The 26446-nt window shown below is 44.0% G+C and overlaps 2 protein-coding genes across 6 annotated transcripts in view; one reads left to right on the top strand and one right to left on the bottom strand.

The window, feature by feature from the left end:
• The window catches only part of ERO1B (endoplasmic reticulum oxidoreductase 1 beta), an 84797-nt gene extending 63253 nt beyond the window's left edge, over positions 1–21544 (top strand). For 3 of the 4 annotated variants that reach the window (XM_089897460.1, XM_089897459.1, XM_089897457.1), the window contains one exon: positions 72–21544. In XM_089897460.1, coding sequence (XP_089753586.1) covers positions 72–81 — 10 coding nt within the window. In that variant the 3' untranslated portion in view covers positions 82–21544. The remainder of the gene's footprint in view (positions 1–71) is intronic. The other variant, XR_016388034.1, reaches the window with a different exon arrangement.
• The window catches only part of GPR137B (G protein-coupled receptor 137B), a 51564-nt gene continuing 30999 nt past the window's right edge, over positions 5882–26446 (bottom strand). Inside the window, exons 3-8 of one of the 2 annotated variants that reach the window (XR_016388035.1) lie at positions 21233–21455; positions 18278–18427; positions 15751–15879; positions 10246–10370; positions 7888–8214; positions 5882–7682 (exon numbers count right to left, since the gene is read on the bottom strand). Coding sequence is in view for 1 of the 2 variants with exons in the window: in XM_022553199.3 (XP_022408907.1) it covers positions 8103–8214; positions 10246–10370; positions 15751–15879; positions 18278–18427; positions 21233–21455 (739 nt within the window). In the remaining variant the exon portion in view is untranslated. Of the gene's footprint in view, positions 8215–10245; positions 10371–15750; positions 15880–18277; positions 18428–21232; positions 21456–26446 lie in introns of both variants that reach the window. The other variant, XM_022553199.3, reaches the window with a different exon arrangement.

Raw genomic sequence — 26446 nt, 5'->3', positions numbered from 1 at the left:
TTTTAACATTGTGAGTTACTCAGTACTTATAATCTCTGTACGTATATGAAACACTGTGCCATGTTTTACAGCTTTATCTAGGTGCCACTGTATGTAAAAAAGGACAGCTGTTTTGATCTCCGTCAGCATTGCCTTCATCTGGAAATTTGGGAACAGTTCACAGTAAACCTCTCAGCAGTTTGCAAACTGAAGTACCTGCAGAAACCATAGCTATTCACCAAAATACAGACTGGGTGCATGGTACCATGGAAATTATTTGGTAAAACAAAACAACATAGACACACACCAAATTTACGTGTACTCTAAGTAACATCTACAGGCGCAGCTTTGATTTGGAACAGAATTCCAAATAATTGGCTGTTGTACCCACCAGATTATAGAAAATGTGAATTAAATGTTTCTGCCATCTTCCTATCTTGTTCTTTTTTTTTTTAACCCCCTTTTAAATGTTTCCTTTTATGAGATGAAAACTTGGTTATAATTTGGGCGAAGGGAAAAACTAAGTAGTCTGTGGTTGTTTCTTTTTAAAATCATAATTGCACTCGTTGGCAGCCACTGTTGAAGGGCTTTGCATGGATTTATCTTCTCAGCAACGCTAGCAGGTAAGTACAATTACTTCTCTGTTTTTAAATACGAAAACTGAGGATAAGAGAGGCTAAGTAACTTATCCATAGTCAGAAATTCTAGGTTGTAGAGTCTCGGCTCAGAAGGTGGTGTATTTTTGTCAGTTTATAAATTGGCTTATTACCATTCAACTAAACACTGGGGACTTCTGGCGTCTTTTGATTGGTATTGAGTCATAAAGCTTTTTAAATACACTTATTTTATTTTTTGAAAAGGTAATATTCACATGGTTCAAAAACCAAAAAATATACAAAGCTCTACAGTGGAACGTTGTCTTTCTTGGGCCCAACTTTCCGTACTGGGCATCCTTCCCCTGCCCTCACCATCAGTAACCTCTGTGCTTGGCTTCTTATGTTTCCATCCATACATCTTTAAGGCATATACCAACAAATACAAAAAGTCTTATTTTTTTTCTCATTTTTACCCAAAGAGTGGCATCATATACGTACTGTTTGCTTTTTATTCCCCCCACTTAGGTTTTCTTGGCAGTCTTCCCATGTCAGTAGATAGCTTAATCACTTTTTTTTTTTCAGTAACTGCTTGGTATCCCATTATATGGCTATGCAATCGTTTAATTAGCCAATCTCCTATTAATGGGCATTTGGATTGTTTCCAGACATTGTATTTGTGCCATTTTACACATATGTAAATACGTACTTGTAAGTCTAAATTCCCCCAAATGGAATTTTTGGGTCAAAGACCATGTGCATTCATAATTTTGAAAGATATTAGAATATTGCTCTCCACAGGGGACAGCTGCCAATTCACATGCCCACCTTCAGTTGAAGGCAGTATCTGCTCCTCCACCAATACCGGTGTTATTAAAAACCTGGATTCTTGCTCTCCTGATAAGGTGCAAAATTATGTATCTGTGTATTTTAGCTTGTATTTTTCCTATCATGAGTAAGGCTGACTACCTTTAATATGTTCAAGAGCCATATTTCCTTTTGTGTTCATAACTTTTACCCATCTTTCTACTGCACTGTTGATCTTATCAATTTCTAGGAGTGCTTTATTAGAGATGTTCATACTTTGACTGTAATAAGCTGTACTTTTTTTTTTTTCCATTCTGTCTTTTGACTTTGCTCATGGTGGTTTAGCCATGGAGATTTCTTTGTCTTTATGCAGTCTAATTTATTGTTTTAGTGGCTTCCGGACTTTTTGATAATTAAGAAGGCCCTCTTCACTTCACAGCAATAATTCACCTGTATTTTCTTCTAAAACTTTTATGATTTTATTTTTTTAGATCTAAATTTTGACTCCTTGGAGTGTATCCTGGCATAAAGTGCAAGGATCCAACCTAATTTTTTCCCAGACGATTACCCAGTTAATCCAGTACCATTTATCGAACAGCTCATCTTTTTTCCTCACTAGTTTGAGATGCTATGTGTATCTCATCTAAAATCCTGGGTTCTCTATTTCATGGATCTCTTCACTCCTGTACCTGTACCACATTGTTTTAACTACTCAGGGCCTATGTTTTAATACCTGGTACATTGGCCCCCTCTTATCTCCCCTGCCCCCTTTCAAAAATTTAAAATGATTTTTTTAGCTGTTCTTGTTTGTTCCGTAGGAGCTTTAAAAAAAAAAGTCCTTTAACATAAGAATCATGCTAAAAACTCTGCCCACCTCAGTGTTTTCTCTGGAGGGTTGCCCTTTTAGCAACATAATATGTCACTGTTCTTTTAATTTGATACTTCACCCGATAAAAATCTACTTTTTATTATCTGTTGTGTTAATCATTTCAGTATTCTACTTGCCAGCGCCCAAACAGGTGAGAGCAAAGAGACAGAAGGTGAGGTGCCTGTGTAGACAGAATTTCATCTCAGGGCTTCCGTTTTAAGACTTAGTTCTCAAATCATTCTTAGAAGCTGTCTTGCTATACAATCCTTATTTCCTTTTTTACTCCATTATGGATTCTTTGTCCAAAAGTTGGATGTCTGTCAAAGATTCATAACAAAACAGGGAGGGGCCCTTAAATGAGTATTAATCTTCTAAAATTAATATGCAGTGGATAAAAGTGCAAGTGCAGGAAGTCACCTTAAAAAAGCCCCGGTGATATATACCAGAAGAAACGGGATTTGAATATTCACTCACTGTTCTAGGAGCTGGGCATATAGCAGTGAACGAAACAGACATATCCCTGCCATCGTGTAACTTATGAATTCTGTAACCTCACTAGGTTATATCTAGTTGATAGCGAGAATGCACCCAGAGGAAGAATACAGTTGACCCTTGAACAACATGGGTTTGAACTGCACGGGTCTACTTAACATGCAGATTTTCTTCAATATATACATATTACAGTACTACGTGATGCGTGGTTGGTTGAATCTGCAGATTTAGAACCGGAGATACGGAGAGCTGATTACAAAGTTACATGTGGATTTCTGACTGCCTGGGGGTCAGCCCCCCTGACCTTCACGATGTTCAGTAATCAACTGTGTATCAGTCGAAGAGGAATAGGTAACACAGAAACCTGTCTAGTGGAGAAGGTCCCCTCGATGTGAATGAATCTTATTTGCTTGACAGTGCCATCAAGTTGTCACAGGCTGATTAAAATCATCTACCTACCACCCCTTGGTCAGGGCAGAGTCTGCGTTCACCATGCATCGTTCTGATATCATTTAACTTTTCCGTGCGGATTTCCTTCACAGACTATATCTCCAAATGGGTAAGTGTTCTGCTGTCCTTTAACAGGTTTTCAGTCTGCAGACCTGAAGCCCAGACTCTAGGCTAGTGAACGCACCAAGGGATAGCACACCAAGGATATACAGTAGCACAAATTGAATGGCGCTGGTAAAGCATTATTTGGTTATCCTAAACTCACCCTTTCTATACCTCAATCAGTGCCTTCAAGGAGCACGTATGACTTGGGACTGCAAAGAAACGGGAGGGACTGTTGTAGGTTAGCAAGGGTCGTGGGAAATTGAGGGTCAGAGTCAAGAAAGGTCAGAGTGACAGGGATCAACAGGGAAAAGAGATTTTGAAGCTCATACAGGCTGAAAAGAAACAGGTCATGGATCCAGCTGAAGAGAGCAGGCAGCTCATCTCTAGTTCTGACTAGGCTCTTAAAGTTCAGAGACAGAAAACATATTCTGGAGATAAAAGACTCTAATATTCTGAGTGGTAGGGCACCAAGCTCCAAAAGGACAGATCAGGTTTGGAGGCTAAAGAATGAATGCTGGCAAGGTATGATTAGTCTCTAGGTAAATGGGGTAGGTCCCAGCGACAGGTCAAGGGATAGAGATAGAGGTACGAATCCAGCTTTAGAGGAACCAGGTAGATACCATTAGGAGCTGCTGAGTCAACAGGTTTGGATCTGAGGACTTTGAAACCCCTACTTGATGACCTGGCAGCCAGTCTCAGAACCCCACACTGAATGAACCCACATCAGTGCCCAGGCCCAGAGGAGCTGAGTGACAGGTACGGGGAATGAACCCAGAGATCTAGGTTGGAGGCACACAAACATCATCTGACTTTTAAGGTATTTTGACCCTTTGGTGCAAGGGCTCTTCATAAATACATACCTGCTAAGGGCCAAGAGTAGGGTTAATGTAAGGGTGGTGGTGTGTCCACAGACTGGGCCCACAGACACAAGTACTGAGCCCAGGGTCTAGCACATAGTAGGTGCTCAATAAACACTGACTGAATTCCACTTCCTTATCCTCGTGGTCCCTTTAAAAAAATGTTTCCTCACTTTAATCAGTTTGTTTATAGTCTTTGAGAAGAATTCCACTATTTAGCTTGATCCTTTCCAAAAGCTCCTCCATCTGGACTATGAAGTCTTAAGTAGCATTATGCATAGTTAGAAATGCTTCCAATTAAAAAAAATTCTCACCTATATGGAATAAAAATTAGAAATGCATATTAGATGTGTCTTTGATCAGCCCTATACTTTATCATGCAGTAATCTAAAGACACGAGAGCAAGTTATTTTTTTTTAAAAAAACAGTTTCTTTATTTGGAAATCTTGATAGTTTCAAATATTTAGACCCATTTAGTTCTAATATAAGTTCATCTTTATGGTTAAAAAGTAAAAGCAATATTCTTGTAATACTATGTAAACGTAAATGAGGACCTTTTTCTCAAAGCACTTCTCATGCTCTAGGATTTACTAACACATTCCTTTTCTCTTAATAGGGGTTAATTGTTCAAGGCCAACAAAGAGCAGTTCTTCTGGATTTTGGTAAGAGAGAAAATTGGGGGATGCATTAGCAAGTGTGCCTGATGTAAGCAGCTAAACACAATAACCAGCATAGTCATTAGCAGTGTGCCCGACACATTCAAGAAAGAACTGGCATAGCTAAATGTGACTGGTGTGTGTATACTTTAAGAATCAAAACCTCTTAGAGTCCACAGCTCTGTGCGTTACACTCCGGGTGTTTTAATCGTCAGCCCAATTAAATGGGTTAATTGTAGAAAGGAAAAAGAGCCACTGAAGGACATCTTACAGGCAGACCTCATTTTACTGTGCTTTATTTTATTGCACCTCAGATGCTGCATTTTCTACAAATTGAAGGTCTGAGGCAACCCTGCATTGCACAAGTCTATCGGCACCATTTTTTCAACAGCATGTGCTCACTCTGTGACTCTGGCACATTTTGGTAATTCTCCCAATATTTCAAACTTTTTTCATTATTACTATATTTGTTAAGGTGATCCATGATCTTTGATGTTACTACTATGACTTGAAGGCTCAGATAATGGTTAACATTTTTTAGCAATATTTTTGAATTAAGGTACGTACATTGCTTTTTAAGATATAATGCTACTGCACACTTCATAGACTACAGTGTAGTGTAAACATAACTTTTATATGCACTGGGAAACCAAAAAAAATCATGTGATTCAGTTTATTGCAATGTTTTGCTTTATTGCAGTGATCTGGAACCAAACTGCAGTTATCTCCAAGGTCTGCCTGTACACAAATCAGTTGGAATTCTTTAGAAAATTAACTCCATAATTAACTCTGTTATGCATATTTCCAGTGGATGCACAGGAACATTCACATGCAGCCTTTTAGTGTTGAATCAGACTTAGCTAAGTGATGGCACAAAATTGTCAGTGATATTGCCATACTTCCCCATACTTCTTTAACGTTCAAATTATAGGAGTTTTAATTTCATCATGTTGCCTTAAAACAAGAGGACAGTTGGGTATTTTAGAACCAGTAATCACCATTCCTTGCCTTCTCTTGGCCTTTAGTATTTCACCTAGGAGTAGCTTTGTTAGTGTACTTGGCAACACAAGTAAATCAGGAAGTTAAAGGAAATTTTAATTTTCCTTTCCACACCATACACACAACATTTCAGAGTATACGTGATCATTCACTATGAGAGAGAGTTTGTTACAATCATAGTTTTTCATATTCTAGATGTGTTTACATTACTTGTACTTTAAGGCATTACTTTTCAAAAAGGGAAGAAGAGAAAAATAGGCACTTAAAACATTTTTATCATTTCTGATAAAAAATAATAGTTCAAATAATACTAGCAGCTTAATCATAAAAATAGATTACGGCTTGTATCAGTTAATGCTGAGTATTTCAATTTTCTTGCCAGTAATAATAAGATATTTGTATGTCATAGGATGAGTATAATAATTGCATGATGTTTTGACCTAATATTGAAGAACTGCAGTACTTCCTGAAAGCATGATTTAAAGGATTCTTAAGCATTTGCTGAGTCTGCCTTTAAATTCTTCTAAGTATCACTAACAAAGATAGTATGACAAGTAGGGTGTTCTTAAAGCTATTTAGAATAACAACTTATAATATTTTAAGGTAACCTGAATAATCCAGTGCAAATTTTGCTTCAGTGTAGAATTTTCCCTGGCAGTAACTGTTTTAAATATGTGACCCAAATTCTTCCATATACTGAAAAGCAAGAATGTTGTTGTGTGTGATTATGCAGGGTGAAGGTGTTGGTACACATGAAAAACCCAATCATGACCCACTGAAAACTTGAGATCCTGATTTTTAAATACCATCAAGATAAGAGAAGCAGACTTGATCACTGTGAAATCAGTGCCCGGAGACAAGTTATTCCTGAAGGCCAAACTGGGAAGGAAGACATCAGAAATGGGTTTCATCATGTGGGCAGAACTTGCTAATATAAGTTCCTTTTCATCTGCCCCTCCCTCTGTCCCTAGATGTGAGATTTCCTAGGCAGAGCAGAAAGATACTTTCTCTCTGTAACAATACTTCCTCTAGTACTCCAGCCTCCCTGACAGAGCCATGTACAGTCTCCTATTATAGGCAGTTTTATAACTGCAGGCCACATATATATGTATATATATAGACTTGGAGATTTTAGAATGGCATTTATGGTTGGGGAACTAGTATTTCATGACGTGTTTCACTTAAATGAAATACTACTTACAAGCAACTGTCTGGAATGCCCTTTTACATGGCTGAGAGGCAGGACTCATGCTATAGGATACGGCAGTGCTACCATTTTAAACATGCAGCTTCCAGTGGGCTGCTTTCAGAGCTACTTAAAAAGTATTATTTTAAATATGGTTGGAAACTGTAAGAAAACTGTTAGGATTCCACATAGTCTTTTGGCTCAAGGACTCAGGGTTACCTGTTATTAAACTTTTGAGAACCTCTTCGTTGTTCAGTAATGAATGTTCAGTGAGCTGGGAAAGGTGCAGTCTTGAAGTCCTGAGGTAATGGGTATTAGATTCACTGGGCTAACAAACTGTGCAAAAATCTCTGAATACAGCAGAGGAAGTTTAATAGTGTAAGTCAATTCTATCAGTGTTTTTATTAACTTTATCAACTTATCACTGATGGTATACATTAGTGCCCTGTTGAAAGGAGTACTAAATTTTGGCAAAATTTAGGAGATTCTCTGAGGAACCAACCATCTATGCCTCCAACAACTCATAAGGAGCCAATTTATGTACTATGCAGTCTGTTGACATTCTGCTACATTGTAACTTTCAACACTGGAGCTGCAATCGGCTTTCTAGATGTCAACTGTACTTAGAGTCTACCAGAATCTGAGCGATCTGAAGAGGTAAGGATTTGAGGAATACTTTAGTCCAAAAGCCTTTAAAACAAAACAAAACAAAACAAAAAACCATCAGACCATATACTGTATACTTCTAAAGTGAATTATGCATAAAAGTCTGTGCAAACTACAACATATATTGCAGTAACATTCTCAAAAAATCCTAGTATATTTTAGCATTAAGTTATATAAAATACATCTTTATAAAAGTACAGATTTTTTTTGAAGTTTAAATTATACTCACTGAAACAGGCAGCCAGGCTCACTTTTTAGTACCTAAAATAAGGTTTTTATCAATCTAAATTATTGCTTAGTCCTATGGAGCCATCAGAAACCTGTAACAAAGAAAAATCAAGTCCTATTTCTTAAGGAAACGTGCCCTAAAAATTCAGCTGTCATTAAATTAGTCTTTCTGAAGATTTTCAACTGAGGCATCGTCCATATAACTGTTAACTGATGCTACCCATGGCTTGGTTTGTCAGGATCCAAAATTGAGTCTGGTTGTAAAGTCCCTACTTGAGCCAGGAAGCTGTTAGTTTGTTGTCCCCAGTCATAGCAGTCCGGAGCAAAACTTGAAAAGAAAGAGAGAGGTTTCAGTGACGTGAAACATTATGCTGACTGTTGACGACATGCCAATTTTAGGTGGACAGAACTAGGGTTTTGTATAAACCAGACAATCCCGAAGCTGTTGAAAGCTTCTTGAAGCCCGTTTTCCCACTGAACAGCGCTGTGCACAGTGGCTAGAAGACCACCCACAAGTCACCTGAACGCTGTACAGCCCAGAAGTGTAGTGATACTGCAGCCAATCACTGTGTATAACAAGACGCTTTAGCAACAAATTGTATCTGAATCCTAATGGAGAGTATAGCTCACTACCTGTGTTTTTTTTTTTTTAACATCCTTACTGGAGTATAATTGCTTTACAGTGGTGTGTTAGTTTCTGCTTTTTAACAAAGTGAATCAATTATACATATACACATGTTCCCATATCTCTTCCCTCTTGCGCCTCCCTCCCTATCCCACCCCTCTAGGTGGTCACAAAGCACCGAGCTGATCTCCCTGTGCTATGCGGCTGCTTCCCACTAGCTATCTCTTTTACGTTTGGTAGTGTATATATGTCCATGCCAGTCTCTCACTTTGTCCCAGCTTACCGTTCCCCCTCCCCGTGTCCTCAAGTCCATGCTCTAGTAGGTCTGTGTCTTTATTCCCGTCTTGACCCTAGGTTCTTCATGACCTTTTTTTCCCCCTTAGATTCCATATATATGTGTTAGCATACGGTATTTGTTTTTCTCTTTCTGACTTACTTCACTCTGTATGTCAGACTCTAGGGCCATCCTACCTGTGTGTCTTTGGACAAATAACTTCTGTGCCTTGATTTAAAAAAAATTTTTTTTTCCTGTGCCTCAATTTTATTATCTGTTAGAATGGGAGTAATATTGGTAACTACCTTGTTGGGCTTTTGTGAGTTAATACCTGTAAAATGTTTATAACAGAATGTTACTATACAGTTAGCTCTCAATAATGTACATTATCGTTGTTTTATCATTATTTTCCTCTGTGTAATGGAAAGGGGATCTTTTCTTCTTCCACAGAGGCAGTGAGGGCACCCTCAGCTGTGTCTCTTCCGGCACGTGAGAGGTTAGGGCTGCTCCAGCAGGTTACAGAGGGACATGCATAGCGAACAGGCAATGCCGTGGGGACTGGAGAAGAGAACAGTTTTAGGGAAGAGAGATGGGACACCTTTTGACCTCAAAGGCCTGGAGTTCACTGACTCCTTTCCCAATTATCTGTGTTCTTTACACCTGCTGGCTGGGTGGACTGTTCTCTCTTTTTTCCCCAGCACTATATTTTATTCTATCATCTGACCAGGATTTCTCGTTTCCCTGATCCACTGAGAAAGCAGGTATTCTCCCAGCTTTTTCTGACCCTATAACAAGGACTCCTTTCAGACCTCTTTTAAGGTTTTCTAAGGATTTTACTGTAGTAGTAAAGAGCAGAAAAGCAAGCATATCTTTATCATTTTGCCCCAGGGGGAAAAAGAATTTACCTTAATATGTAACGGTAGGTCTTTAAATTCACAAAGGGTTTCATAAGATAAGCTTTCACTTCTAAAAAACACTCAGCCTGAAGCTACCCTTTCACAGGAACAGTCGAGGGGTCCTGGGAGGATGGGCAGAGTGAAGAGAGGAGCCTGGCAAGCACTAGGTCAGCCCTTTCTGCCCCTCTCGCCCCTGCTGGCCTTGAAGTCCCAGATTCACAGGTTGAAAGAAGGGACAGGATGATCGCTGAGCAGTGGAGTGTGGCTGAACCGTCCCTGGGCTGAAGAGTGGGAAGGGAATCCAGTAGCTACCCCACCTCCTGTTTGCAGACCACGACCGTGGCCTTGGCAGAGGTCGCGAAGCGCATGATCTCAGGAGGTGGGTCTCGACTCTGGTTGCAGTTAGTCTTACTACTCAGATGCTTCCCCTACTTTTTCTGTTGGCCTCACCCTACCTCCAGCTCCGGGGTTTGATGCAGGCATTTCCGTTTAGTTTGAATCCATTTCATTGGCTCGGCCCTCAGCCTCCTAACCACGCCCCTCCAGCATGAACTAGGGTCTTACCTTCCCTGAAGTCCCTGAGGGGTAATGTTCCAGGCAAGGTCATCATCACTGTCATATCTTCGAGGGTTGTCAAAGAAATAAGATCTGGGACCAAATCCATGGCTGGGGACCATTCCAGGGTTGGTCTACAAAGACAGTGTAATGGTTCAGTATATTTTCAGACACTGTGCCTTGCACGAGGCAAAGATAAATAACATCTCTTTCTTGCAAGAGACTAAAGATGCTCTATCCACCTGGATGGAGGCACTTGCTCAGCTGGAGTGTTCATTTCAGTTACTTTTTAATTTAAGAGGTATTAACTTTATGGACAAAATCTTCTTTCAGAGTTCTGCTTGCAGCAGTGAATGATCACCGTTTTAATCTCTTACAGAAAAATCAGACAATACCCAAATCAGCCAAACTAGACAGTCCCAAATTAGATATAAACCTGTATAATGATGTGGGCATTCACAACAAATTAAAATAATGAAATGATGAAATTTTGAGAGAGTTTCTTATCCAGTTTCTATAATCTGCCTCTCCTGTTTCTGTCCCCAAGCTGAGTTCACCTCTCAAAAAAAATTACAGTTGTCCACAGGGGACTGGTTCTAGGACCCCCCCCCCCCAACAGATACCAAAATCCGAGGATGCTCAAGTCCCTAATATAAAATGATATAGTACAGTCAGTCCTCTGTATACGCGGATTTCGCGTTTGTGGATTCAACCTGGCATAAAATCCCACGTTTGTTTGACATCTTTGTACATATCATTAGTGGTCTTTTTTTTTTTTTGGCCACAGGGTGCAGCATGTGGGATCTTAGTTCCCCGATCAGGAACTGAACCCGCACTCCCTTCAGTGGAAGCACGGAGTCTTAACCACTGGACCACCAGGGAAGTCTCTAGTGGTCTATTTAAAAGTTAACCAATAGAGTATGAAAAAAAGTTATTATAGGATGGATATCTATATGTGAATTTCTGCTTTTCTAAGACTCACCTAGCCAAACATAGGAAGCAAAGCAGAACTTATACAAGGTGGGACACCTTCAAGTTTACTGTTTATAGCAGTTCAAGAATGTCTATACAAAGAATGAAGTTGGACCCTTACCTCACACATAAACAAAAAGTAACTCAAAATAGATCTAAGACCTAAACGAAAGAGTACAAATTATAAAACTCTTAAAATATAGGGGCAAATCTTCATGACCTACAATTTAGCAAAGGATTCTTAGATATGACACCAAAAACATGAGCAACAAACCAAAAAAACAGATAAACTGGACTTCAAGATTAAAAACGTTTTTCCGTCAAAAGATACCATCAAGTGAAAAGACAGCCACAGAATGAAAAAATATTTGCAAATCATATATCTTTACAAGGGACATACCTAAAATATATAAAGGACTCATAACTCAATGGTAAAAAGACAACTTAATTTAAAAGTGGGTAGGGAATTCCCTGGTGGTCCAGTGGTTAGGACTCTGCACTCACTGCTAAGCACCCAGGTTCAATCCCTGGTTGGGGAACAAAGATCCCACAAGCCATGCACTGCAGCCAAAGAAAAATAAATTTTTTAAAAAGTGGGCAAAATATCTGAATAGACATTTTTCCAAGGAAGATATACAAATGGCCGATAAGTACATAAAAAATGCTTGACATCATTAGTCATCAGGGAAATACAAATCAAAAGCCACAGTGAGATCTCTATCAGGGCATCCTGAATCAAAAAGATAGATAACAGGGGCTTCCCTGGTGGCGCAGTGGTTGAGAGTCCACCTGCTGATGCAGGGCACACGGGTTCGTGCCCCAGTCCGGAAGGGTCCCACATGCTGCGGAGCAGCTGGACCCGTGAGCCATGGCCGCTGAGCCTGCGCGTCTGGAGCCTGTGCTCCGCAACGGGAGAGGCCACAACAGTGAGAGGCCCGCGTACTGCAAAAAAAAAAAAAAAAAAAGAATCCGCCTGCCAATGCAGGGGACATGGGTTCGAGCCCTGGTCTGGGAAGATCCCACATGCTGCGGAGCAACTAAGCCCGTGTGCCACAACTACTGAGCCTGTGCGCCACAACTACTGAAGCCCACGCGCCTAGAACCCGTGCTCCGCAACAAGAGAAGCCACTGCAATGAGAAGCCCGTGCACCGCAACGAAGAGTAGCCCCTGCTCACCGCAACTAGAGAAAGCCCACGCGCAGCAACAAAGACCCAACACAGCCAAAAATAATTTTTTTTTAAAAAAGGGATGAAAGACTTGAAACCATAAAACTCCTAGAAAAAACATAGGCAATAACGTCCTTGACATCAATCTTGACGATTTTTGGATCTGACTCCAAAAGCAAAGGAAATAAAAGCAAAAATATACAAGTGGGACTACATGAAACTAAAAAGCTTCTGCACACCAGAGGAAACCATCAACAAAATGAAAAGGCAACCTACTGAATGGTAGAAAATATTGGCAAATCCTAGATCTGATAAGGGGTTGATATACAAAATACATAAAGAACTCATACAACTCAATAGCAAAACAAAAAACAAAAAAACCCACGACAATCTGATTTTAAAATGGGCAGAGGATCTGAACATTCTTCCAAAGAAGATGGCCAACTGGTTACATGAAAAGATGCTCAATGTCATTAATGATCAGGGAAATAAAAATCAAAACCACAATCAGTATCTCTGCATACCTGTCAGAATGGCTATAATCAAAAAAAAAAAAAAGTGTTGGCAAGGATGTGGAGGAAAGGGAATCCTTGAATCCACGTGCACTGCTGGTGGGAATGTAAATTGGTGCAGCCACTATGGAGGTTCCTCAAAAAATTAAAAACAGAACTACCACGATCCAGCAATTTCTCTTCTGTATATTTATCTGAAGAAAACGAAAACACTAATTCAAAAAGATATATATACCCCCATGTTCACTGCAGCATTATTTACAATAGCCAAGATATGGGAACAACCCAAGTGTCCACCAATGCATGGATGGATAAAGAAAATGTGATAACACACACACAAGAAATATTCAGCCATAAAAAGAATGAAATCTCCTGGTAAACCATAATGGAAAAGAATATGAAAAAGAATACATATATGTATAACTGAGTCACTGCTGTACAGCAGAAATTAACACAACATTGTAAATCAACTATACTTCAATAAAATTAAAAAAAAAAAATGAAATCTCGCCATTTGCAAAAATATGGTTGGACCTTGAGGGCATTATGTTGTGAAATAAGTCAACTAGAAAAAGAAAAAGGTCAATACCATATGATCTCACTTATATGTGGAATCTAAAAACAAAGAAACCCCAAGCTCACAAATACAGAGAACAGACTAGTGGTTGCCTGAGGTTGGAGGTGGGTGAAATGGGTGAAGAAAGTCAAAAGATACAAACTCCCAGTTATAAAATGAATAAGTCATGGGGATCCATGTACAACATGGTGACTATAGTTAATACTGTATTGCATATTTGAAATTAGTTATAAGAATGGATCTTGAAAGTTCCTACTGCAAGAAAAAAAATTGATAAGCTATGTGTGGTGACACATTAGTTGGACGTATTGTGGTGATCATTTTGCAATATATATAAATATCAAATCGTTACACTGTAAACTAAAACGAATATAATGTTATATCAGTTATACCTCAATAAAAACAAACAAAACAGCAAGTAATAACGTAACTGTAAAGTGTCCTGACGCCAAAATGTTTGGGAACCACTGCTCTAGATAATACCCTAAATAGTAAATATATTCAAACACAATAGCCAAGTAACTCTATACACATACACACAGAGTGTGTTAAGGCTGACACGTTTCCCTGGACAATGAGACCTAAGAGTACAAATGAGGCTATCCTTATTATTCTGTATTCACTTAATAAAATAGTACTTTGCTATTTTGTGCTTTTTTTTTTGTTTTTTTGGTTTTTTTTGCTGTACGCAGGCCTCTCACTGCTGTGGCCTCTCCCGTTGCGGAGCACAGGCTCCAGACGCGCAGGCCCAGTGGCCATGGCTCACGGGCCCAGCCGCTCCACGGCATGTGGGATCTTCCCGGACCGGGGCACGAACCCGTGTCCCCTGCATTGGCAGGCGGACTCCAACCACTGCGCCACCAGGGAAGCCCAATAAAATAGTACTTTGAAACCCAACCAGGATGATTCTTTATACTATTTTTTTTCTTTCATTTTAATCAACAGAGATTTGATGGAAAGAACACTAAATATCAAGAGAAAAAAAAATAGTACTTTGAACAACAGTCTTTCACCGCTTAGGACTCAGATGTGCACTCTCTCCTTCAGGCTGCCTTGGGTTTAGGGAGTGTAGTTCCTAAGCCTCTGTCACACTAGGAAGTGGTGAGAAGGCCCACGGAGCCGAGGAGAAGCACAGTGAGCACAGGGATGTTTGTTAAGAGGCTCTTTCCAGAAAGCTTCAACTGTCTGTCTTCAGAGAAGGAAAGAAAACAAGGCACTAGACTCTAGCCTGGAGTCCCTTGCCCACCTTCCCCATGTTTCTCTGCCACTGATGGGGAAGCATTTGGGTCTGACTTTACAGAAGCCTCTAGGTGTTCCCAATGCCAGTAAAGGTCAGACAGAGCACAGAACTGCTGTCCTGAAGCTAAAAATAATAAAAGGCGAGGAAACTGACTCTCAGATCTAGAAAACAGTGCCCACACACTCTGTCTTCAAGGGCCCATTGGTCAGGCTGTGCTTCTCCACTACCCACCCTGCTCCAGTATGACTTTTTTTTTTTTTTTTTCCTATTCCTGGCTCACTAGTGACTATCCAGAGATGAATAAGAAAACAAAAGACAAGATAAAACACAAAACAGGTTAGTTACTGTATCTATGCTTTCCCTGCCACCCACACTTTGCTTCCATTGGCCAAAAACCGTTCACTATATTTTTCTGTGGGCTTCACAGATGAGTGATTCAAAATCCTACCACTAGTTCCTTTGGATGGGCTAATTCAGGGAGCAAAGCTTCCAGGAGCCTCCCCACTCCACCGGGTTTGGCATTTTTCTGCCCCGCCCCCATAAAGACATTTATATGAAGCTGGTTGAGCAGAAACGTGACCAAATTGGGGGAGTGACTTTAGCATTCTTCACAATAAGGCTGTATCTCCCCATCACTCCACCCCCTAAATCACCATCCAGCACAACACAGGGGTGAAGAGCTGAATTACCATTCTCTATTTTCATTTGCTAAAATAAAGCTTCCACCTTTGGTTCACAGCACGTCAAGTCTCAAATACTAGTGAGATGGCTGTTTCATTAGAATAAAAAGTTAATCACTATCTCCAGGCCTCAAGATGCAACTTAAATTTTTTTTGTTTTGTAAAACAAAGCTAAACCGAAAAACAAATTTCCCTCAAAAGATAATTAAGGGAAAAGAAAGTCTCAATTAAATAGACAAGAAACTTTTCATATCAGAATAGCATGGAAGAGGCTCTCTATTGAAAAATCTAAGAAAAACTTCCAACTGTATGCTTTGTGGTTAGAATTAGGACATGTTTTCTGCAAATACAAAGTGGTTTACTTACAAGGTCCTTCGTAGAATTTCTAACTCGAAAGAAGTAGACCACTAAGGTGGTAGGTAAGAGTTCCCACACAAAGAGGACCACTCCGAATACTATGTATCCGGCATCTCCCAGCTGATTCTTCAAGTCTGCCTGTTGAAAAGAGAAGAAAATAAGAGAGTCGCTAGGTTGAGAGCAGAGCAAATAAGTTTGATGCGATTCTTTCTAACATGACAGAGACTAATAAATCTAATACAGTGTAATTCTTTCCCCCAAAAATGTGCATGTTGAAATCAGATACTACTAATGGTCCAGACCTCAGGTGGGGAGTTATTTGAACCAGACAGGATAGATAATTATCTTCTTCAAAATATTCAAAGACAGATACTGCCAATCTCTGAGGTTTTATTCCTACACCCTCCAAGAATCTTCCTTACATCCAAATTAAGTCTCTAAGCTGATTTTCTTTTCTTCAACAACTGAGTAATGAGAACGTTCTGTTGCCTTCTCGCGATTCTTAAGAGTAGCGTATCGTGTGTTACCCTTGGTCTCATCCTTGGGATGAACATGTCAGTTTTTAAACTTCTCTTCACATTAACCACATCCTATGATTTACCCTTTAAAGCTTTACTGCAGGCTAGATTGTCTAGAAAAAAATTCTCTTGAGTCCAGGATGTTAACCTGCCGGACCCGTGAGATGGCTGAGTGGATGTGGCGTAGCAGTGCTCTCCTCTCTGTAGGGCAGAGGGAAGGTGTGTGAGGTTGTCTCTGGGCAAGTCGATCAGAAAGGCCATCATTTCAAAGGAAGACTGCACCAACATCAAACCATAAAGGGCCAATCCCGTGAACGGAATCCTTTCGCCTTCTCTACTACATCGCGTGTAAAGTACAGTAACCGAACCCATCAGGCTCTCCTTCGGAAGGATCACACTCACACTCCAAATCTCAAATTCTACTTACACGTCTCAAAAGTGTGTTGTGTGTGCTGCTTCCATTCTACATAAGTAGCCCGCAACTCGGGGCCGTCTGTTTTGCTTGCTCCTAGATCATTTTGGTTGCAACACATAGATCTAGATATGTATAAATAAATAGATATCCCCAAAACAACAGAATTTTTAAAATTGTGATCTTTTAAGTTCGTTATAATTATAAGCTCTTAATTGAAAGAAACGTTGAAATAATTATTTTGTTTTAAAACCAAATCTCTGTTGTTTAATGGGGACAGAGTCTCAGTTTGGGAAGATGAAGAAGTTCTGGAGATGGATGGTGGTGATGGCTGCACGACAGTGTCAATGTACTGAATGCCTCTGAACTGGACACTTACAAATGATTAAAACGGTCGATTGTGTTGTATATTTTACCACAATAAAAATCCTCGATGTAGTGAGTAAGTTTCTAGTTTATCATTGTTGAACGTTTAGATCTTTATGTGTTTGATTTCTCACAACAGGACAGAGCTTCAGCAGTGCTTCGCCCACCTTCCCCCCATCCTATATTTGTGCTGTTCGTTTGGGTGAGGGGCGGCGGTGTTCATTGTGGCGGTTTTTATCCTTTCTAATTATAACATCTTGGCATGTGCCTCTTCTGGATTTCATCTTGTCCTCACAGTTTTAACTTATCATGGTCATTTTATTCTTTCCTCCAGAGTCACAATTCAGTGCAAGGTTTGAGCACTGTTGGGATTTTAGAAGTGGATTTGTCTAGAGTTGGGTATTCAGTGTTTTTCCAGGAACATCTCAGGAGCGTTTGCCATTCAATCCAATAGACTCCTACTACAGACGTTTCTATTTCTTTGTTGTAATGGCTTATCTGCGTGGCTCTTTTCCTCAGCAGACACAAACTCCTACTGGGAGGCTTAGGTCTGTTCTTTTTTGTGTCCCCAGCACTTTGCCCAGGGCTGGAGACAAAGAATCGATATTTCTCAAATGAGAGAACACTAATTCTCATTCTTTTTTATTTTGAGCTTTTGCGAAGATGGATGCCATATTATATTTCACTACCTTTGTTCATTTGTTTTATAATTTATGAATTTCTAGAATACATTATAAAAAACAAAGAGTTTCATATTGAGACATAAAATGGGCTCTTACTAACACCTTAATATTCTTGGTCACGTTTGTCTAGATTTCCTCAAATGCTATTAGTTTACATGCTCCATTAAAAAAAACTTCATAATTTTATGTATTTTCTGAAACCTGGATACAATGTTTCTACCTTTGCAAATTTCACCCTTTAATAACATCATATTACATTTATATGAAAGCACTTAAAAAATTTAAGTACTACTTGACAAAAGCCCCAGAAAGTCAAAAGGAGAAGTGTGTGTGTGTGTGTGTGTTTCCTAGTTTTCTCAGAAGACGTGTGAGCTGGAACAAGGCAGGAACTATGATCCCACTTTACAGGTGAGGGTGCAGACACCACCCAGGTAAGTGATTCTCAAGGTCACCCAGCTATTTAGCGGCAGAATCAAGGAGCTTACACCTCTCTGCCACGTGGGATGCTGCAAAGCAAAGAGCCACCGATCAGGTGGCCCTCGTCGGCGCCCACTGACCTGGTCTGACACATTGTACCAGTCGTAATCAAAGGAATGGACATTCTTGCTCTGAGAAAACGACAGGATGAACAGGTTGTAGCAGGCTCGGGAGGCGTAGAGCAGGATGACGGTCACACCGACGGCAGTCACCTGACACACGGAGGAGCCCTGGAAGAGAAGGAGCCATGAGGGGGGAGCCTGTTCCGGGCCCTGGACCCCAGCCCCCTCCCAGAACACGGGCTGTGTTCGGACCTGTTAAAGCTTCGATCTCAGAGGCACTGCCGTCTCCTCCAAGCTTCTCCTCCACCCTCAGACCTTAAACCCAACTGCAAACCTCGCCTCACATCACACCCATCCCAAACTTCAAAGAGATGCTTAACCTGGGACTTGATCTGGAGATGCCTGAAAACAGGAGCCATTTGCCTAAGGCCTAGGTTTGGAAGAACAAGAAAGTCAGATGGCTTATTTGGTTAAATCTCTAAACGCCGCTGGCTCAGCTCCAAGGACCCTCTCAGCTTATGAGCCCAGCGCCCGGCCCCTGGCTTGAGGACAACAAAACCACCTCAGAGGGATGGCGGCTGGCAGACAGCGCTGCTGTGGACAGTGGCTCTGGGTGGTGAGCACTTCCTCAAGACCCAGCATCCTCTAGGCAGGAGTGCTGGAGTCCCCACGTGACTCAGGGCTTGCAATTCTGTGAAAATGCGTCATCTATGCCCCCATTTACGAAGCTATCAATTTCCAAAAGTCAGTTAGATGACCCCTGGCTAGAAACGGTTAACTAAAAACCTGACATCGATTTTTGAGTTTTGTGTTTGAAAGTCATTAAATCTAAGCTAGTGTTTTATTTTGCCAGTGGTAGTTTATTATTAGCTTGTTTGCCATAGGGGTCATCTGAACGGTACTTTGACAATCTAAACTGTGACCCCTCCTATAAAAATCATAATCCTGTCTTTAAAAAGCCTTCGCCAGCCCTTATACACGAGACACTATAAATAATAAAGTCAGGCAAAGTGACGTCTAAAATTTGCCGACTTTTCTCAATCAGAAAACAACGCTGCCACAGTAACCTCTGGGATTCGGCAAGAGTTCAGTCACATCACAGGACGCCCTGATGAAGGCTTTGTATTTTTGAAGTTGGAGGCGCAGACTTTAATCTACTGATCACTCCTGAAGACACAGGATCGTGGAAGGCACGGCTGCTCAAGTCTTCAGACCAAAGATGTTACAGCCACACGGGCTGCGAGGCAAGGAAGGCAGGGGGGTGCCCCGGGGCACAGCATCACTGAATTTCCTAAGCAGAGGAGCTGTGAAATCACTCAACTGCTTTACACATGAGAAAACCCAGGCTCCGTGGGGTGACAGGCTGGTGGGCCTGGGGTGCCGCGGCCAGCCAGAGACCAGGGCGTCTCTCCTGACCTCCACTCGCCACCAGGCTTCTCAGTGAGGGAGAGTCGGGGACCAGGCTGGTGAGGGGCACCTCAGAACCCCTGCTCCAGGCAGCGGACCTGCCCCTCTTTGTTTTTGGTTTTGGTTTTTTTTGCGGTACGTGGGCCTCTCGCTGTTGTGGCCTCTCCCATTGTGGAGCACAGGCTCCGGACACGCAGGCTCAGCGGCCATGGCTCACGGGCCCAGCCGCTCCGCGGCACGTGGGATCTTCCCGGACCGGGGCACGAACCCGCGTCCCCTGCATCGGCAGGCGGACTCCCAACCACTGCGCCACCAGGGAAGCCCCCCTCTTTGTAACTCTGGGGGAAGAAAAGGAGAAGACAGGAACCCTAGGGTGGGGGGCACAGCAGCTAAACAAGAGGACAGGCAGGAGCTGCCCTCTCCCAGTGTACAGTCAGCCCACCCAGGGTGGCTGTTCTCTTGCCCTCTGTCCATCCCCTGCCTGACCAGGGCCCACTCACCTACACCTACTCACAGGACTGACCTGCCTACATACTTGCTCCCAGGGCCCAGCTGGTGATTGTTCTTATCAAGGGGGCGGTGAGGGGCAGGCCCCTCTGCTGGTTTCCCTGGTAACTAAGGAGCCCACCGGATGTCAATCCCCCCACCTTAACTGGTAATCTCCCCTTCCCCCGCCTCGGAGCGAAGACCGCCACCAAGTCCTGCCTGCCGTTCACAGCACTCGGTGGGGTGTTTCTGCAGGACCTTGCTTCACACGTGGAAGCTCCCCCATCTACTAAACCACTGCTGACTCCGGGCTCTTTCTTTGGTCTTGAAGCTGGTTATGCACAGGGATTGTAGGTCTGTGGGCTGCAGCCCAACACACAGCCTGTCTGGCTCCATCTCTGAACTGTCACCATGAGAGGACTGATGTCCTGAACCCCGGGAGCAGTTCCCACTCTTAAGGGGGACCCTCTCATGGACACAGCCAAGGCAGGGGTGAGCCTGGATCTGAGTCTCCCTGCACTAGGACAGGGTGGTGGAGAGGAGAGACCCCAGACCCCAGAGCCAGGCTGCGGAGACCAAATCTTGGCTCTGCATCTCCTGGCTGTGTAACCCGGGGTGAGCCTCTGACCTCTTTTTGCCTCAGTTTCCCTATCTATCAAGTGAGTGATACCTACTCCCATAGAGTTGTGAGGGTTACGGTCGTTTCCACATGCAGAGCGCTTATAAAAGTGCTGGGAACGCAGGGAACACTAGGTGTGTGTTTCTATTAATATTAGTGGCACAATCAATGCCACTGGTCCTTTAAAATGTCACTTAAACCGCTGTATCCATAAACCAGAGTCTTAGCTCTCTGCCAGTAACTCTGCACACCCCCATACGCCGCAAGCCACCCAGAGCCAACTCTTCTCACATACATAATTCAAGGAACTCCAAGGCTTCCTGTTTTGGCAACCACAACCCGGCTCATCATTTGCAGGGGGTCAGGTGTGAGAGGCATTGGTTGAGTTCTGTTCGCAAACCAGGGAACTCTTCTGAGAACCAGGGGGAACCAGCGGGATCTCGACCACATGTCCACCTTACCTTAGACTCCAAGTAAATGTTGGCTAAGGACATCTTGGAGATTTTGTAGAGACAGATGGACAGGGAGACGGCACACAGCACGAAGAGCGAGTCGTTGATGGCCACACGCACGGAGACGATCCCTTTCCTCTCCCAGGTGCCCGTCTTCACCAGCACTGCACAGGTTAAATTCACCAGCAGGAAAACGAGGCTGATGAAGAGCGAGGCCAGGTAGAGGGGTAACCTAGGAAGGACCAGAGAAGAGACTGAAGGCACCCTTCCACGCATGCTGCCCGTACATTCTAGATCAATCCACAAGGAAACTGTGATTTTTTTTTTGGTTAAATGCTAGAAGCAGAACATGCCAAAGTTAACGCTTAAGAGCTCAGAGTTTGGGGCTGGTAGATGCAAACGATTACATTTAGAATGGATAAACAACAAAGTCCTACTGTAGAGCACAGGGAACTATATTCAATATCCTGTGATAAACCACAATGGGAAAGAATATAAAAAGAATGTGTATATGTGTATAACTGACCCACTTTGCTGTACAGCTGAGACCGGCACAACATTGTACATCAACTATATTTCAATTTAAAAAATCAAAAAAAAGAGCTCGGTCTTTGGAGGGTTCCCAATCTAAAAGATGAATCAACTACAAACTGTGCTCTCAGGAAGGTCCTTTACCCGAGCCCCGCTTCCCCTGTCCCTGGGAGGCTGTGAGGATCAGAGGGGCTGTATGTACATGGGCTGATGCACCTGCTACTCACAAGGATGCAGAGAGCAGAGCTGGGCTCAGAGGCAGGGCTGGGTGTCGGGGAGAGTGGGAAGCATCCTGCACTCTGAGAACCTGGGCAAGATCGCCCAGGGTGAGCCTCAGTGTCACCATCCGAACGCAGACTAAATAATACCCACCTTGCTGGCTGTTTTTGCAGATCAAGTGAGATAATGCTTAAAAAGGATTTTAGGGAATTTCCTGGTGGTCCAGTGGTTAGGGCTCTGCGCTTTCACTGCCGAGGGCCAGGGTTCCACCCCTGGTAGGGGAAGTAAGATCCTGCAAGTGGCGCAGCCGAAAAAGAAAGGGTTTTACCACCCCCCCCAAAGTCATCGAGTCTGGGCAGCACCCCCTTTTGCGTGGGAACACTCACCAGTGGACAGTCCGCAGTGAGTAAGCCTCAGCCTCAGCACCTTCCCTGGGCCGGAAGGGGTCAGGCTATGCCACTGGCCGTTTTCTGTTTTTTTTTTTTTCGGTACGCGGGACTTTCACTGCTGTGGCCTCTCCCGTTGCGGAGCACAGGCTCCGGACACGCAGGCTCAGCAGCCATGGCTCACGGGCCCAGCCGCTCCGCGGTACGTGGGATCTTCCCGGACCGGGGCACGAACCCGCATCCCCTGCATCGGCAGGTGGACTCCCAACCACTGCGCCACCAGGGAAGCCCCCACTGGCCATTTTTGACTTGTGGTTTCTCAGAGCTACACGCCACCTACGTGACCTGTGCAAGGTCTAGAGAGAGGTTTCTCAGATTTACCAAAACCGAAATCAGTTCAAGTTTCCCTCTAGGACTGTCCATATCGTGTTTACTTCAGGTAAATATCACTCAAGAGGCAAATAAGGAACAGACTGGTTTGGCTCAAAAATAGACCATTTAAGTTGAATATGTCCGCAAGTCCCAAAGCAGAAAACCAGCAACTAAAAGCGGGCTTGAAGCTAGAAGGTAGTGTTGGGGTCTTCCAAAGCCATCACAGACTGGGTCCTGGTCCCAGCTCCAGCCATCAGCCACTGACAGTAGCCAGTGCAGTGACTGCTGGGAGGCGAAGCACAGCGATGCGGCAGCTGCAGTTTGCTTTCCTGCCATCAGATGTCAGGGTGATGGAATAAACCCCCCACTTACCCAAGCTAATCTGAATGGGATTTTATGTCTTGCAATGAATGATTTACTATCCACTGGCAAAGGCTCTCACGTACTTTTTCTACCAAAGGAACTTGGCCTACCCCACCCCTCCTCAGCCTTCAGATCTTAGCTCAAACATCACTGCTTCCAAGAAGCCTTTCCTGACACCTCCTGCACACCCAGCCCTCACCAGACGCACATGATCAGGTCTCCCTGAGGTCCGCTTCCCGGTCCCCCGCACTTGAACTTCGCAGACTTATCACCAGTTTATAATGAAGCATACGGACAGTGATCTGACCACATGCTGCTTCTACCCAGGCAGTTCGCTCCACGAGGGTCGAGATTTCGGCTCTTTCCTTCCCCCCTCTATCCACACTGTATACCGCAGGAGCTCAATAAATGTCAAGGAGGAAGAGAGGGAAGGAGTCAGCCAGATGAAATGTGCACTCTGAATCCAGGAAGTGGCAGCTGACTAAAAGAGGGCTGCCCTTTCTCTCCTACACACGCTACTGCAGCAGGTACTAGATCCTCCCCCTTCTTGTGGAGACAATCTAAACTTGAGGGACTGACTCTTTCAAAGTTAGAGAGAAAGAACCGCGGTTCTTCCCACCCGAGCCCTGTGCTGGGGGGCGGAGGTAACAAGATGGACAAGAGGTGGCCCGGGTCCCCTGCTCAGGGTGGCCGGGAAGACACTGGAGGGACGGACAAAGCACATGGAAGACAGAGTATGATCGGTACAAAGTCAAAGATGCAGGAAAGAGTATGCTTCGTTCGGGCTGAAGGGTGTTTGTAGGACCGAGCACCAGCCCTGCAGGGGAGACAGACAGGGGTGGGAGAGAGACCGGAGGGGTGGGCAGGACAGCCAGGGAACACTCGAGGTTGATAAGCAAAGGAGTGACCGATGTGGCCATGTCTGTCTTTGAGAAAGACGGGCTGGCAGAGCAGGGAAGGGGTGAAGAGCCCGCAGTCGGCAGACAACGGCCCAGGGGAGATGAGCAGGGAGGCATGCCAGAGGCAGGGGGGCGGGGGGCCGTGGGGATGGACACAGGGTGATGCCATTAAAGGAGATGAGAGATGTGCACAGGGGTGGTGAGAGCTGCCGCCCACCGGCCCAGGGCAAGGTCCAGTGTGACCCTCGCCCCTGGAGTTGTGCCGCGTGAGGCTGGCGGTGGGCAGCTCTTTGAAAGCTCAGAGATCCATCTTCACGTGTAGTCACGCATTCAAAGCTTTTCACACAGAAACAGGTTTGGGGCAGGGGGGATGCACATGAATTACTTGCCAAGGACAGGTTCTTTGATAGGACGTGATCACTGGTCCAGGCCCTTGCAATCCACCTCATCTGCTCTGTACCACGTTCTCACGGTGATGGGGGAAATCAGGGGCATGGAGAGAGAGACAAAGGCAGGACCAATGGGGAGTCACCAAAAATCTGCATTCTGGTTCCTCGAAAGCCCTATTTTTTTTATTGTTTTATTTATTTTATTTTATTATTTATTTTATTTTATTATTTATTATCTGCTGTGCTTTTGTGAAGAACACAATTTAGAAACATCCAGAACCCTCTGGAATCAGCCCTACCGTTCCCAGCCCCTTGGTGGTATGTGCGCACACTCTGTATACACGTGACGGCGATGAGCCTCCGGAAAAAGCACCATCTGGACATTCAGCTTTTCCAGAGGACTCCTCCTGGGTATTGTTTTAAATACTGTGGTGCATATAAATTCTTACTACTCTTTACTACAGTAAATAATACAGGACCCCTAGAGGACACTGGGGACAGGGAAAGCAAAAGCCAACCAGGCCCAGCTCACCACCCAGACACACTGCTGGTGTGTGCCCCCGGCCACCCTCTCTGTCTTGAATGGTCACACGACAGCCACCGAGCCTCCGCTCCCCCCATACCCTTCCCAGCTCTGCTCTCATCTGCTGGCCGCGACCCACAGAGCTTGGGTCACAGAGCCACGACACCAGGCGGGTCCTTGGCCGCTCGGGGCTGCCGTGTCCTCCTCTGTAAAACTGAGCTGACCCTTCCTTCCTGCCTCAAAGAGCCGCCGTGAGAATTCAAGGGACCCTGAGCTTCTCCTCTGACATCACCCAGGGAGCAGCGAGGCCTCACCCTCGTCGAGAGCAACTTCTAGAAAAAGGCGTCACCTCCTGCCCCATCACCTCCTCCGCAGGTACCCCTGCTGCCTCAAGTCCTCCCACCACCTACTCACTGACCTCAAAGGCGTGACCCTCGCCCCATCCTTCCCCCGTCTGAGCCTGTCCCTGGAGGCCCCTGGTCCCTCTTCCCCCTCTTCTTCCCCCAGGGTGACAGCACCTATGGCTCCTGCTCTGCACCCTCTTCCTCGGGAAATACGTTCCCTCCTCCGGCCTCAGTTACAGCTCCTGTACGACCATGTTCAAAAGCGCTTTTCTCACCAACCGGACCATCCCCTCAGTGGACGACGCTTAGAATTACCTCCGGCCTGCATTCCAAGATGTCAACAGTGGCTGCGCGGGAAAGACCCTCCTCCTGAGGCCTGATGTCACCACGGAGGACGTGTGTCGACTCTGTGCCGAGAAGTTCCAGGGGGCCGACCCCGAGGAGTACAGGGAAGAAGAGCCCACTGCCTCCTAGGAGACACGTGAGGCTTCCCAGTGGTGCATCCAAAGAGAGGAGTTAGGAACCTGGCCTCTGGCTTCCACGTGCTCGTGCTTGAAAAGCAGTCACCTCCTTGGGGACCGCTCGGTTCAGTGATGGAGCCATCCACAGGCCGACGTGGCCAAGGGCACCTTTAGCCACGACGCCCAAGCAGGGTAGCTGAGGTTCATGTAACAGTAGGATCCATCCTTCGGAGCTGGAGAATTGCATCTGATGGTTCAGGTGCCCCAAGATCGTTTGCTGCCTACGCCCAGCCAGGTTCTGGGTTGGCTCACGTGTGTGTATACGTACTAAATAAACATTTAAGGGACAAGCTCTTGAGTCCGACAGCAGGCTTCTGAGAAGCCTGTCCGATGCGGTGCATGAAAGACCTCTCAGTTCAGTGTCTCCATCCATTCCTCCCTCCCTCCCTTCCTTCCTTCTTTTTTTAATGAAGAGCCTTTGTGTTTTTATATCTTTCATAGAAATTTTTATAGCAGTTGCAGGTAAACTGTCAGGATTGGTTTTTAAAATATCTTTGTAACTTTAAGATATTCTATAATTATGCAGGTGATTTTAACATTTAATATGCAAAAAGAAATCTCTTGCTGGATTTGAGAGTACTGCATTTTAAAAGTCTCTCTTCTGTAACCGGATGTTTGGGCAACTTTGTGGGGAGAGACTGCTGGGTTTCTTACAGCCACGTATTACTGACACTGG

The sequence above is a fragment of the Delphinapterus leucas genome, chromosome 16 (genome assembly GCF_059928025.1).
Source record: "Delphinapterus leucas isolate spDelLeu-1000000601 "Yukka" chromosome 16, BTC_Dleu_Yukka2, whole genome shotgun sequence".
Classification (NCBI taxonomy): Eukaryota; Metazoa; Chordata; class Mammalia; order Artiodactyla; family Monodontidae; genus Delphinapterus; species Delphinapterus leucas.
The sequence above is the reverse complement of the archived record's forward strand: the minus strand, read 5'-3'. Positions and strand labels throughout refer to the sequence as shown.